The sequence below is a fragment of the Jaculus jaculus genome, chromosome X (assembly GCF_020740685.1).
Source record: "Jaculus jaculus isolate mJacJac1 chromosome X, mJacJac1.mat.Y.cur, whole genome shotgun sequence".
In the NCBI taxonomy this organism is placed as follows: Eukaryota; Metazoa; Chordata; class Mammalia; order Rodentia; family Dipodidae; genus Jaculus; species Jaculus jaculus.
In genome coordinates, this window is record NC_059125.1 from 99,380,913 (window position 1) to 99,396,413 (window position 15,501).

At 34.6% G+C, this 15,501-nt stretch overlaps 1 protein-coding gene across 1 annotated transcript in view; it reads left to right on the forward strand.

Annotated features, from left to right (window-relative positions):
* The window catches only part of Il1rapl2 (interleukin 1 receptor accessory protein like 2), a 1,146,491-nt gene that overhangs the window by 1,076,259 nt on the left and 54,731 nt on the right, over positions 1-15,501 (forward strand). The window contains exon 7 of the mRNA XM_045139829.1: positions 11,575-11,704. Coding sequence (XP_044995764.1) covers positions 11,575-11,704 — 130 coding nt within the window. The remainder of the gene's footprint in view (positions 1-11,574; positions 11,705-15,501) is intronic.

Here is a 15,501-nt window from a genome sequence, read left to right on the forward strand (position 1 = left end):
ACCTAGATTCCTAATCACCAAGACTGTTTGGAATTTAAAGTGAAATATTTCGTCTAAAACAGGTGACCCTGTTTATTTTGCACACAGCTGCGTTCCTTGAACATTTTGGACTGCCATATTGAACATCTTTCTGTTAGGCTTCCATGAATGTATGGCAGAGAGCCAGTCCATGCACATAAAGTCTAACTATCCTTGGCCAGTTTCCAGCCCAAATGCACCAGGAAAGAAGGCTTCCTTCATTTTCTGAGTTGAATATTTAAGAAAAGTCAATGTTTAGTGTCTGTTTGACTTGAGGGCTGTCAAGGCAGAGCTGGGTTTTAATCAGACTTTGACAACCGAGAGTACGTGAAAGACAGTGAAGAAAATATGCCAGCATGGAAGAATGCTGAGGTTTCTCTCAGCTCCAGTGAAATGCAGAGGGAGAATGTGAGAGAAACAATCAGCTTTGAAACTTGACCCAAACTTTCACTCCAGGCATTTTACATGTACAACATTCTTATTGTTGGAAATATGGAACAATATAAGGCATGGACCTGGCCCAAAGATGTTTTTGAAAATTTCTCAATGTTTTATCCAAATAAGTGAAAATAAAATTAGCAATCTAAAAAATGTGTTGAAACTAAAATTCTTGGAAGCAGAGACTATTACTTGATACATCCACACAACAAGGAAAATAATTGCTCATGGTGCACATGTTATATGTTTTTTGAAAAGAAGTTACATGTTGTGGAATTAAATATAATAGCCTAATGGAAATTCAAAATAGAAACTTACTTATAAGATACTTATAAAGCAATTAACAATGCAATTAGTAATGTTGCCATATTTGGATAATTTTTTTCAACAGTATTTATACAAGCAACTCAGTTCAGAGAAGCATTTGAAGGAAATAGCAGAGAGCAAAACAAAAGATAGGACTAGATCCAGAAGATAGGAAAAAAAGGATGACTGAGGAGACAGAAAAGTTCCCCATGGATTTGGGAGAGAATTTTGGATGTGAGGGAGAAAAGATTATGGAACAGCTGCTTTGAGAACTCTGAGTCAATAGATTAGTAGAAAGGAATTTTAGCAAACTCTGCTGTTTTTAGCAATCCTTATTGCTTAATAGTTGTCCTGTTCTTGGAGAGAGTTAGCTAATGATACATGTGAAATTTTCAAATAAAAGTGTATATTACTTGTAAGAGTATATCCCTCCCTTTAAGCTTCAGAACATGTTAGCAAAAACTATTTATTATTTTATGAATGCAGAATTTTTTTTTCATGTAAGGAACAAAGAGTCATCTAAAGCTGTAGTTTGGGGGGTAATGCATAAACTAGCAAGAATGAATGGTGAGGGCTAATATAGGATGCCAGTATAGAAAGCAAGAACAGTGAGGGAAGAAGAAGCTACTCCCCATGGTATGACTGGGTTCCTGTTATAGGAACAGCAGTGTGACTAGAACTACAAATTTCATGAATTGAATAATGAGTGTAAAACATCAAAGGATATAAGAGGACCACAAAGTGCATTTCACCAACTTCCTGAATTGGATTTAGTTGTAGCACAAGATTCAGAACTGAGATTCTGACATGTCTTTTAAAAAATTCTTTATTTGGTCTGTGTATGCACATATGATGTGTATGCATATTAGTGTGCTCTTGTGTATGTGTGTGTGTGTGTGTGTGTGTGTGTGCACATGCACCATGTACATTTGTGGAGGTCAGAGGACAACTTATGGGTTGGTGATTGCCTTCCACCTTGTTTGTGTTGGGCTCTGTCATTGTTCAGGGCCACACTCTCCAGGCTAGCTGTTCAATGAACATCTGGAAAACTCTCCTTTTTCTACCACCATTCCTAATATAGATGGACTGGTGGGATTACAGAATTGAGCCACAGCATTAGCCTTTTACATGAGGCCTGTAAGTCCAAGTTAAGTTATGTAGATTTGTTCAGCAAGTGTTTTATCCACTAAGCATCCTCCCTGCCTGAACTGTCTTAAGAATGATGAATCTTGATTTCTTTAATCATTATGCTTTTAAGCAGAGGGATAAAGAAGTGGTAATTTCCTAAACATTATGATAATAATCACTATAACAATTAACTTCAAAATCCTTTTTTCTGTAGTTTATATAGCCTTATATCTTCAAAAAACAGAAGTATTTGAAATCATTGAGCAGAATATGCCTATTGAGGATCTTCCTCTCTTGATCCTTTCTGTCTTCTAGAATTTGTGGGTATAGGGGAAGGAAGATTCTTTGTATAGAATACTTCAAAACAAAATCCAAAAAAAATTTTTTTGCAAAAGAAATGAAGACCATCATTAACTGGCATTGCTTGAACAAAGTATGCTATCTGATTTATACAGACATATATCCATATATCCATATAAAAATTTTCCCCATTTCTTTTATGACTCTGCCTTGTGGGAACTTGTGAAAAGTCAACCCATATCATGTCATTTTCTTCCCTTTGCCCTCCTTCCATGTTTAAAAAGATGAGTGAAAGAAAGAAAAACATGAAATAATGGACATGCTATTATTCATAGCATGAATTATTCCAAAATAGATTTGTGATGGCTTACAAAGATTAATTTAGTGTTACAATAGAAAAACAAATTTAAAAAATAGGCACAATTAGGAAAATTGAGCTAAGCTTTGAAGAACCAAACAAGCAATATTGAACAGAAATGTGTAAATATAAGATATAAATCAACATCCTGATGACCATAAGATTTAGTTGGGAAGAGGTGACAAACATTTGTGAAAGACAGCATTTAGAATCATAAGCTCTGTAATCACTATAGAAATCTCTGCTGCTTACAGTATTTGTGTTTTGGGCAAGTTGTTTAACTTTTTTCTGTTTCTGAATTCTCGTCTACACACTAAGAGTAATAATACCTTAATCATTGGGTTTCTGTGTAGATTAAAATGCACATAACATATTGAGAACTTTGTTGTAATAATCATATAAAGCAGAGGAAATGTAGAATTTAACTGACTGTGCTCATATATGAAAATGACATGTAGAGAAAATCAAGAACTGAATATACACTGGCGAGTCATGGTACAGGTAACACAAACTAGGTCTTGAAGATTTGAGTGGGCAAAGGCAAATGATAAAGTAATGCCACTTAAGTAGACTACAAATCAATGTATATTGAATGGCAAGAACAGGGGTATTTGTGGTGAGGGAAAATTAATAGCCCCAAAGAACCCTTAATAGAACTTCAAAAAATCAATAGAGTGACATAAATCTGATCAGTAATCCATAGAAAGCTTTGGATTTCACTTTCTCAACTATGTATTAAACCTCGATACTTCCATCTTCTGAAGGATTAAAGGGTCCTGGTGGAATTATTTGAAACATCATTTCTTGAGTGATAATCTGCAGACAGCCAACAAAGCTTATGAAAGTGAATGAAACATATTAAAATCTCAGGTGCCTTTTCTATGTATTTTTCTCTTGGAAGATATTTCAAAGCTTTCCAGGGCCACAATTTATATCACATCATCATGTCCATAAATGTATCTACATTTTCTTCATCTATTATATAATGCCTGGATCAATATTTTAAGTAAACAGTAAGAATCACGGTGTTTGCATTGATACGTTTTCTTTTTCCTCCAAATAGTCCAATTTGATTTGACTAAGCAAGTTGTTTCTAGTACCAGAAGCTGTAATTTTGTCAGTAAGAGTTTCAGATCTACTTGTGATAATGCAGAAGGGTGAAAGGGGAAAAAGATTTCTGTTTCCTGATCAGATGTTTTGAAGTGACAAAACCAACAACTTTTCAAGTGAGCAATGGTTACCTTGTGCTCTACATATACTATTATCTTGTCTCTAATAGAATAGGTGCAACTTCAGAACCTTGACAAATAATTCCATATGATGTGAAACTAAATTCTGAAGTAAATGAAAATGACTTTAAGTATTAATCTAATGAAGACTTAAATCACTTTTTTATATTATACTTTTATTTATTTGTTTGAGAGAGAGAGAATGGGCATACTGCAAATAAACTCCAGACACGTGTGTCACCTTGTGCATCTGGCTTCTATGGGATCTGGGAAATTGAACCTGGGTCCTTTGGCTTTGCATGCAAGTGCCTTAACTACTAAGCCATCTGTCTCACCCTGCAAATCACTTTTTGATAGATATAATTATACATGTGGACTACTCTACAAACATAGATTCCTAAATCAATAAGACAACTTCCATAAAGGGAAGTCATTTAATTCCAAAGCTCTTATAGAAGTGTTCCTTTTTTCCCTCTACTTAACACACTATAGAGAATCATGTGCATTTAATTTTGACTATTAATTCAGTCCAAATTAATTCTTTTGCAACTCCACAATGGAGTGCACACAAAGAGGATTTGCTTCATTCACCTCTCCTGACATCTCATTCTGCTGAGTATGAATTGGACTAACTGCTTTAGTGAGTTAATATCCAAGGACTTTGTCTTTTTCCCTGGGGAGCTTTGTAAAATATTTTTATCAAACTAAGATATGGAGAAGACTATGTTAAGGAAAGCAAGACCATAAGCCAAGATCATGAGCCAATGTAAGCAGTAAGAAGGCAGTGGAGTGGAAAGGAACTAGGGTTCAAGGCAAGGTAGAGCTCCTAGGCAGAAATCCCACTCTGAACCAAACTGTCAGGAATTAGAGGACACAAAGGAACTGAGACTCCAGGTATAGCAGGCAAACCTTCTCAGACATGAACTACCATGGCCAAGGGACCTTGCACCTAAAACTAAAACCAACTTTAGGCACAAAGATTTGAATTTTTTTTTCTGTTGCTAAAATAACTGATGATTGCTAATAACAGAGTAGAACTCAAAGTGGAAAACAAAGCTAATCCCACTTGAAGAGGCATAACAGTTAAAGTTTGAGAACAGTTACTTATAACCCAAGAATGTCAAACTTAGAGGAATGCAGAAATAATTTCTTAGTTGACCCTGATTTTTCAAAAGTTATATTTATTTGTGTATGTGGGGTGTACACATGTCAAGGTTGCCACCACAAATTTATAGGCTACAAAGAAATGTTATACTTGATGTCCTGCTAGTTTCAAATTTTCCTGCCTCTCCCTCCCATTGTCATAGGTGAGTTAGGATCCCAAATGCTTGTACCACTTTGCATCCAGGTGTATGTGGGTTCTGGGGATTTGAACTCAGTCCATCAGGCTTTGCAAGCAAAGGAATCGAACTGCTCAGCCATCTCTCCAGCTATTTACCTTACGAATATTTAGAACAAGAAGTTGAGGCTCATTAAAAGAGAGGATTTGACCAAAGAGTACAGCAATGTAATAGGAAGACTGAGGCTACAAACTTTAGTGTGTTGACACGAGTACTGTTTCCATGATGTGGTTCTGCTTTTCCTAAACCAGGAGCCCTTGAAGAAGAGATAAAGCCAGGATCTTCATTGATCCCACAAGTCTTTATTCTAAAGAGATGAAAGTGGACAATGTAAGCAAAGTATATGTATGTGATGTGGAAGTTCTGTTCATTCAGACCAGAACAAATTCAACATGAGAAATTTCTATTGAATCTAAGGAACTCACCCATGTGCTCTCTCTCCACTTTCTCTTCCTGCTTCCTTCCCTCATCCTTTGTCTTTTTCCCCCTGTCCCCACACCCTTACATTCTCTGGCTAATAATTATTATTCTCTTTGATATGTAATTTCTTCTCTCCTAAAAGCTTAGGATTTCTGGGTAGAAAACAAGACTCTTCTAAAGTTTCCACCAGATGGAACAACTAGTTCGTGTCTCCTTGTTGCATTAACTGTTTGTCTTCTTTTAGATCTTACTAGAGGAAATATATTCTTTGTTGATTTTAGTTGCATACTTTTTATATAATAGCTTTCTCTCAATTATAATTTGTAAAATACTTCAGTAACTATATCACCCACTTTAGAAAATGGTGATGGGAAGGTTTAAAAAGAATATAAGAGACAGACAAAAAGGATTCATACAATCACTCTGGAATGTGGAAGCAGCTTATTTTCCCCAATGTATACTGATAGGAAGGCAACACTGTCTCCCATACATTAAAAGCTACTATGTATTAGAAGGGATGAATTAGGGGATCTTGAGAAGATAACTCAGTGGGTAAAGTCCTTGCTATGTAAGCATGAGATCCAGAGTTTAGATCTTCAGCACCCACATAAAAATCAAAGAATGGTGGCCTGTGCCTGTAATCCCAGCACTGGTAAGGTAGAGATCTAAAGAACCCTGGAGCTTGATGTAAGCTTGTCTAGCCAAATTGATGAGCTTCAGGTTTAGTGCAAGACCTTGTTTCAAAAATGAGCTGGAGAATGATGGAGAAAGGCACTGAACATTGACCTTGTTGGCACCCCACCACACACACACTCAGGTACACACATGAAAGATAAATGAATGGATGTGTAAATAAATACATGGATTTATTTTAAAGAAAAAATCATTTTTTCAGCAGTATAGTTGGTTTAAACTTTGACTTCAAGAAAGCCAGTTAACATTCTGGGCCTGCTTATAAATCCCTATAATCCACTCAATTGATTTTAGACTAGAATCTCACAGAAAGCAATAACCTAGGTGTTTGCACCAGTGTACTTTTAGCTACCAGTTGATACTTAAGTTATGGGAAGACAGATAGGAAAGGCCAGGGTGAGGAATGAAGAGCCAATAGCCAGCAGTAATAAAAGGCCCATGTGGAGGGTGGTTCACATGGATTAGTGATGAGAAAGACAGAGAGGGAATATTTTGAAAATAAGAGAATATGTATTTTATCCATTTAACCAGAAAGCATTCATTGATCTCTGAAACATTCATGGAACATTGCTCTGATTTGTCAGTTTTTGTATGTATGTATGTATGATTTCTACTGTGCTGAATATAGAACATAGTGCCTTGTGCATGCTGTCTAGACACTCTACAACTGACCCATATCTCTATCCAGTGTTTTCCATCTTGACACACTGGATGGCATGAAATATCATACACACTCTTATGGGATAGTCCACTCATGCAAATTATAACTCTATCCTGTATCATACTAGTTTGCATGTATAAACTCACAATTATATAATAATGGTCTCAGCTATCTATCTATCTATCTATCTATCTATCTATCTATCTATCTATCTCTATCTATCTATCTATCTATCTATCTATCTATCTATCTATCTATCTATCTATGTATATAATTTTATTAATGTATTTTCAAGCAGAGAGAGAGATAGAAAAGAGACAGACAGATAGAGAATGGGTACTCCAGGGCCTCTAGCCACTGCAAATGAACTCCAGATGCATATGCCTCTTATGCATCTGGCTTACATAGGTCCTGGGAATCGAACCTGGCTCCTTTGGCTTCACAGGCAAGTGTCTTAACCACTAAGCCATTTCTCTAGCCCCCAGCTATATATTTTTGAGAAACTAATTCATACATTTCAATAAGTTCTTAGTCATAAATTTCTTAAAATAGAACAGAAGGTACTTGTGTCTGTTCTCTGAGACCTGACACTTATCAGACTAGGGTATGTTACTCCATCCTGTCTCATCAACATGAATAAAAGGTGTATTTCCTGAATATGGATTCCCTTATTGGGAAAATAATAAAATTGTGAAAGGGAAAGCTACACACTTAAGTTCACAAAATACAGCAGGAAGGTGAATAGCTTTTATATTGACATTATGACTATTCATTCCTGTTTTCATCATCTTATCTTATAGAAGCCAAATCTAAGTTTCAGCCCTGAGAAGAATCTCTTCTTATATTAACAGTAACAAGAATGGAGAATATGTTAAACTCCTTTCCCAGAATGAAAAAAAAATAAAATTAATTTATCATTCATGGTGAAGTTATACAATTTACATACTTGTATGCTGGAAATTTCAACACCAAGTCAATGTGGAAGACTTGCCTCTTGTTTTAACTAAGGAAAAGTCCTGCTCAAAATAGCAGTTTAAGGGCCTTCCCACCTTGAAAGCTACTAAGGGAAGTGTATGGGTTTAGGATTGAAAGGCAACTCAAAGCCAGAAAAGTGAGACTAGCTCCTGGGAATATCAGAATGAGATGTGGACCTCAGGAGTCTAAAGTACTTAAAGTATGGAGCTAGAAGTAAAAGCCCAGCAAAATCACAGAAACTCAGTGACCTATACTGTGTGAAAATATATGAAATACAAGACCATGTGTTAACAGATGTGTTAACAGAAACTGGACCTCTAAACCTATACCAAGAATAGGTGTGACCTTAAAACACACAAATTATAGAAGCCACACAAACCCTGAGCTAAGAAATTAAGAGAAAATGTCTTTCCAAATCACTGACTCTCATAGGGCCTAGGCAGGAGGAAATTTGGAAGTGCTTTGAGAAGTTTCCTCTATAGTTCTCAGTATCTGGGACTCTCACAGAAAGCAAACCCAGCTCCAGATGAAGAACTGTTATGTAATTATAGACTTCACAAGAACATTCATCACCATGAAAGTACTTCTACCAATACAAATGAAAAAATATATAAATCCCACAAAGTAGAAATAATAGAACAGTTTTAAAGAGATTTTAAATGAGGTTAAATATTGCTAAAAGACAAGTGCTATGGCAAGGAAAGGCAACGATGTTTCTCTGTGCCCTTATCTAATTTGTGGTACACAGGCAAAGGACAGAACTATATTGATAATCAAATTATTGATTTTTGAAAATTCTTAGAAAAACATAACATAGGAAGATGTGTTCAAAATAAAACATACTGGTTCTTTTCATCTGTACCTTCTATTCTATCATATCTGCTAAGTCTGAATCTTTAGAGTTATTCAAAGAGCAAGTATATGGATTTGAAATAAAAAACAGAATCTGTTATCCAATTCTTCAAAAGAAGTTATTCACATAACTAAAGAATGAGCAAAGCACTGAAATTCAACTACTTCGTTTTTACTTTTTCCCTTCTCATTAATGTCAGTGAAAATATAGACCAGTTTTTATATTTAAAATTCACTGGTTTTGCACTTGAAAAAACACAAAAATAATAGCTTCCACAAAAATAAATAAAAACACTATGTGAAAAAAATTTAAAAAGCATTATGTGAGAATCAATTGAGTATATAATGCAATCAAATAATAAAGAAATAAAACATTGTATTTTTGTTATTTGCATGTTATTTATATCATTTTGATCAGTAATATTTATAATAAACTTGAATTATTTGCAAATTTATTTCCAGAATACCAGTTGTTAAATATTTACCAGCATACCACTGTGTATATTTCTGTTATTTATAAAAGTTGGAAATTGTAAGATATGAATCCTATCCCTCTGCAGCAACTATAACCTTCTTCAGTCCCCTTACACCCACAGTCAGAGGTACAAAAATCCTACTCTCACTACCACAGTAACAAACTTCATTGTATATTGATTTTCTTGCCTCATGGCCTGGTATTGGAAAGTTAGAGCTCTATGGAGCTCTGCTATAGCTCATGCAAGGCCATGGGTTTAAGCCCCAGTATTGCCCAAAAGAAGGAGGAGAGAAAGTAAAAGTAAAAGAAAACTACCAATAGAATAAAAAAATGTTTGGACTTGCTTTAGGAACTCTCTTCCTGAACACATCAGTGTCTTGAGAACATCTGTTTTAAGACAAAGGCATAGCAATCATGGATATAAGAAATTAAGCTACTTGTTATTTTGATATTTCAAGGTTGCAAATCAAACATTTCCCAATGTAGATGCTCAGTAAGCTCTCTCAGAAAGAAAATTAGAAGCATTATAAGGCAAAGTAGAGCCAAACTACCATATGGATGCTAAATTATTATTTAGCTCTGATGTACCAATTCACAAAGTTATTTTATTTAGATAGTCTTCAACATACTAAGATTAAAATATGAATTGGACTTCTCTACTAATAGGGCATATACTAACTGACTTTCAAAATATCTGGAGGGGAAATAATACAGTAGCTAATAGACGCCATTGATAGATATGATCTGGCACATAGGCTGGATTTTAGAAATGCCTGGAGATATTCTGCTTCTGTTTAGTTGCTTCAACAATGCAAAAATCCCTCTCATGTCTTTTGGAGAAGGAGATACCCATTCCTTAGTATATATTGAACATCATCATTTCACAGAAAATTATCTGAGGATTCTTCTGGAGTAAATGAAATGTGAGATGAACAGTTTTCATGCATTTGTCCCTTGACAAAAGACTTCAGGGTATTTATTCAGCATTTGTAGAAATTAGACCACTGAAAAATCCATCTCTATTTTTACTTAGCAAAGACATCTCTGATGGGAGAATAAAACCATGGCTCTCTGGGGAAATTGCTAAAGTAGTCAGTACCTTAGATGTAGTGCCAAGGACAGTATAGGTTTTTTTGATGGACCACCTCAAGTAGGCTTCATTTTGCACAATGCCACAATTGTCTTTCTTCATTAAAATCAAACCAGGCCTGTATACCCATTTACTAGTAATACCAAAAATCCATTTTATTTGATATTTTCTTTCAAAATAGCATACATGAATGACAACCAAATTTTATAGACATAAAAATTGAAGCTGATAATTTTAGCAACTATGATCCCTTACAGTAATGTTTATCATAATTTCTTAATTTTCTGCTATGTGGTTTGATGTGCCTTAATACCTTCAATTTCATGGGAATAAAGGGCAGCAGGGCATTGGAGTAAAACTTTGTGTTTGTATTTAGAGAATTCATAGTCAGTTTGTGTGAATCATACACATTCTAAAATCTAGAAAAAAGTACAGAATGTTGGTAAAAATGTTGATATTGTGTTATAGAAGACCATAAATAAAAGAACAGCATAACACTGGTATAATCAATGTGAACACGTAACTATCTATGTATTCACATCAGATTCTGCTTTAAACTTGACTTATGCTGAGTTCATTTAGTACATTTATATGGATTTTCTTCCTTTAGCCACCCAAGTATTATTACCATCCTTATTACATATAGAAAAACTCAGTTGACATACAGTTAGGTAATCAGCCCAAGGCCAATGTGTATGTTCATGACACATCAAATCTAGAGTCCAAATTTTTTAATTCTTAGCTCAATACTTTCCACTATGCAAGACTGTCTCATTCTTACACAATTTCATGTGTATATTATTCAAAGCAAAGGGAATACATTTGTTTAAAATTCATGTCAAGCAGGACAGCCTCTTGACATCATATCATATCTAAAGATCTAGGATGAGAAATTTTATAATGGATACATTTCCATTAAAATAAAACCAATATTTTCCCATAAATAATTTTCTTTTGGTAAGTCAGGCCTATTATCCAGAATCTATGTGTCTATGAAGTTTTCTTTTTCTCTAGGAAGAGATTATCTCCTTTTGATTCTTTAATGTTAGTTCCTGGGAGTGAGGCAGGATAACTAAAAGCTTTTAAAAACTAAGTAACTTAAATTTTTTTTTTCAATATCCGAAATTTTAAATTTTTCCAAAATTCCTCATAATAATTTTTATCATAAATAATAATAAGATAATTGAAAAACCAGTCACGTCTGAGTTTTCCTTTGGATATTAACTGGCTGTCCTTGCCTCCTAATGAAAATCAGAAGTCATTTGCTCATTTCTTTTCCTTTCATTCTCAGGTAAGCCTCTGAATATCCCTTGCAAAGCATTCTTTGGATTCAGTGGAGAGTCTGGGCCGATGATCTACTGGATGAAAGGCGAGAAGTTTATTGAAGAACTGGCAGGTCACATTAGAGAAGGTGAAATAAGGTACAGAACTTCAATTGTTTATTTTTCTTAGCTGTCTTTGCAGCTAAGCAATAAAACACCCTAGAAGGGATTCTGCCTAGGGTTTTAACTCCAACTTCAAATCATTCCATTCTCTCAAAGCTGATCTGTTGAGGAGAATGAGGATGATTGCCTTAAGAAATAACTATTTGCAATCTTCTAATATAAAGGAGAGTTGTCTTAGGTTCTAAGAATATTTCACCAGAAAACAATGATCCTTTCAATGATTTCTAAGCATTTTTAAATCGTGGGTTACTATAAATCCTGTAAAAGCAAAGGTAAAATCTTTGCAGGTGACATTACAGTTTACTAGGCAGATGCCCATTCATTCCTTAAGGACAGACAATCTTCATGTGTCATAAGTGTAAAGCTTTTGTGGAAGTAGTAATCTAATACTCTGGCGAAAAAAAGTGTTGACTGTTGTTAAATAATGTTCATTTTTATCCAACATTCCTGCTCTCCCGGAAAGCAACTGATCCTTTAGTTTTAGTTCATTTCTAGAACATTTTTCATTTTCTTGTAAGGATAAGTAGGTATTCTCTGATTTCAGAGATGATGCTGTACAGTGATTGCTCCTCTATTTGATAGAACTAGGGACATTTTCACTCTACCCCCACTAAGGTTATGCAACATAATACACTTTGGTTATAACCCCATCACTCAGTCCTCACATATCAGCCCGAAATATTCAGTAATCAACTTTCCACTTGTATAGAGTTGCCTAATTTTTTCAAATAAATGAAATTATACAGCAAGTGGTCATTTTAGAAAATATTATTTTTTTACTTTTTTAGAGAGAGAGAAAAAAAAATTGATGTGCCAGGGCCTTGGCAACTGCAATCAAACTCCAGATGCTTGTGCCACCAAAGTGTATGAGTGTCTATTTTGTATGTGTGATCAAATATAAGTTATCAGAAATGTATCATTTTTCAAGTGTTCAATTAAGTATCATTCTTGGTATTCATTATGTTGTATAACTACTGCAACTATGTAGTTCCAGAACATTTTCATCACCCAAAAAGAAAATCATGTGGCTCTTTAGCTGACTGTAATTTTTTTTAAGAAAATATACATGTTATAGAATCAGGGGATTAGGAAATGGCCAAGCAGTTAAAGGTATATAACAGCAAGCCAGTCAACCCCAGTTCAATTCCCCAACACCCATATAAACCAGACTCAAAATGGTCTGTAATCATTACATGTCTATGACAATGGAAGACAAATTTGGGAGAATCCAGAAGCTAGCAAGCAGGAGAATCAAGAAATTTTAGCTCTATGAATGTGAAAGAAGTAGTCGTATAGGTGGCTTAGTTGTTAAAGATGCTTATCTGCCAAGCCTACTGACCCAGGTTTGACACAGACACAGACGCAGATACAGATACAGATATAGATATAGATTCAAACATGGTGATGGTTGTGGATATCTGGTAATACTCTCAAACATAATGATATACAGTTCTTCAATGGGAAAACTGTATAGTATCTCAGTAAAGCTCGTTTGTTTTGAAGAGGTGTTTTCAAAAATGGTCTCATATAACTGCAATTGGCCTTGAATTCCTGAATTCCCTGTCTTACCCTCCCTAGCAATGGTATGCCACTGTGTAGTAGTGTGAATGTTAATGTATATCTCCACTAGACTCAGGTGTTTGATTAGGCTTGTAGCTTTGGTCTCCAGCTACCTGGCTGGAGGAGGTATCACTGGGGTGGATCATGGTGTTCAGTCTTATGTTCTTTTTCAGGGTGGATTTGATTCCAGTCCAAAGGTGGAAAAACAGTCTGTGTTCTGGGAATCCTGTTTGATACAGATTTGTGTTTGCTGTGTTTTGGTGTTTGCTGGGCAGTGATGGCATCTCTCTCTGCTTGGATTTATAAATTACAGTCAGCTTCTTCCACCATGGATGGAAGTGCTCCTGGATCTATGAGTTTGAAATAAGTCTCTTCTACCACTAAACTGTGTCTAGTTTGGATGTTACTCTGAGAAATTTGAATCTATATACAGCATGCTATATTCTTCCTTTCAAGAAAACTGTTTTTGTTCAGGGCATGGTGGCACACGCCTTTAATCCCAGCGCTCAGGAGGCAAAGGTAGGAGGATCACCATGAGATTGAGCCTACCCTGTGACTACATAGTGAATTCCAGGTCAGCCTGGGCTAGAGTATGACCACACCTCGAAAACAAAAAGAAAAAAAAAAACTGTTTTCAAAAATTACTTAATGGTAATCCAACAAAAAGTGGTTTTCCAAAACTAAAACCATTTCATTATTCAATCTCAGGTTAAGATTTATTTTAAATTAATGCAATTGAATTTATTTAAAATTGTTTTAGAAGATGCATATTTAGGATTAGAATTAACATACCTACTGATAAAAGTGGCACTCTTCATTTTTTTTATGGAAAAGAAATGAGATCTCAAAAGAAGAAATAAAAAGTAGACTGGTACATGCTTATGTCCCACAGAATTTCGACTACCAAAACATTCAGAGCTGTGCTACTTGACTAAAAATATCAATTATATGAACATAAACTAATTACTACTCCTTTCTGATACATGACTTAGTGGATTGTTAAAGGTAAACAATTTTATTGGGGTATAATTGACATGCAATATACAACATATAAGGTACACAGTCTATATAAGCTGATTGATATATGAATATGCAGTGAAACCATTGCCATAAAGAAGATATCACCCCATGTTTCCTGGTGCCCCTTTGAAATCCTTCCCCCAACACAAATCTTCTTGTATTTCTTCTTGTATAAATCACCTTGTATTTCCTAGAATTTTCTATAAACAGAATTATGTCATAGGTTCTGGGTTTTCTCTAGACTGTTTTATTCATTTAACAAGATATTTTCAGTTATCCATGCTATTACATAGAAATAGTTAGTTCTCTTCATATCAGTGAGTGCTGTAATGTGCAAATTCAAAAGTAAGGCTGTCTAGTCATTTATAAGGCACTGGACTTGTATCCATTTGGGGACTATAACAAATACAGATATTGTGAACATTCACATACATGTCCTTCTATAAAGATATATATTTCCTTTTTTAGCTAAATGCCTAGACGTTGGTGTATATTTAATTTTTTATCTCATGTTTAACTATTTTCAGTTTTATTTTAGTGCTACTTATCATTTTTTTAATCCATGACACTCATTTTCTGCTTTTATCATAAGATACTATTTTTTAATATTTGTATATGTTTATGGGGAAAGAAAAATGATAATTTATGCATGTATGCAATGTGAAATGGATAAATAAGTGTGTTAGTAGTCCCATCTCATCAAATGTTTATCATTTCTTCATATTAGGTCCTTTGAGCTTTTCTTAAATGCAAAGTTTAATTTTAGAAATTAATCAATATTTTTAAAAATTTCTGACTTTAAGAAATATTGTAACCATATTATAGAGCGTTGCCATTGACTTTATACACAATTATACACCTTAGGAGGCTATGCTATATTTATTACAACTAAGAAATTAAAACCATTTAAAAATTCTATTGGAAGATATCAAATTCTATTATTCTAAATTTCAGATGTTTCCACTGGATTAAAGTCATCATTATTGAAGTAGCGACCCAAAAGCCAAATTTCTCAAAATACCCATCAAAATTAAAGTTATACTAGTTATGATTATAAGGAAATGGATCAAGGAATATATTCTTCTTTTTTTTGTTTGTTTGTTTGATGTAGGGTCTTGTAGCTGAGGCTGACTGGAATTCATTATTTAGTTTCAGGGTGGCCTTGAACTCACAGTAATCCTCCTACCTCTGCC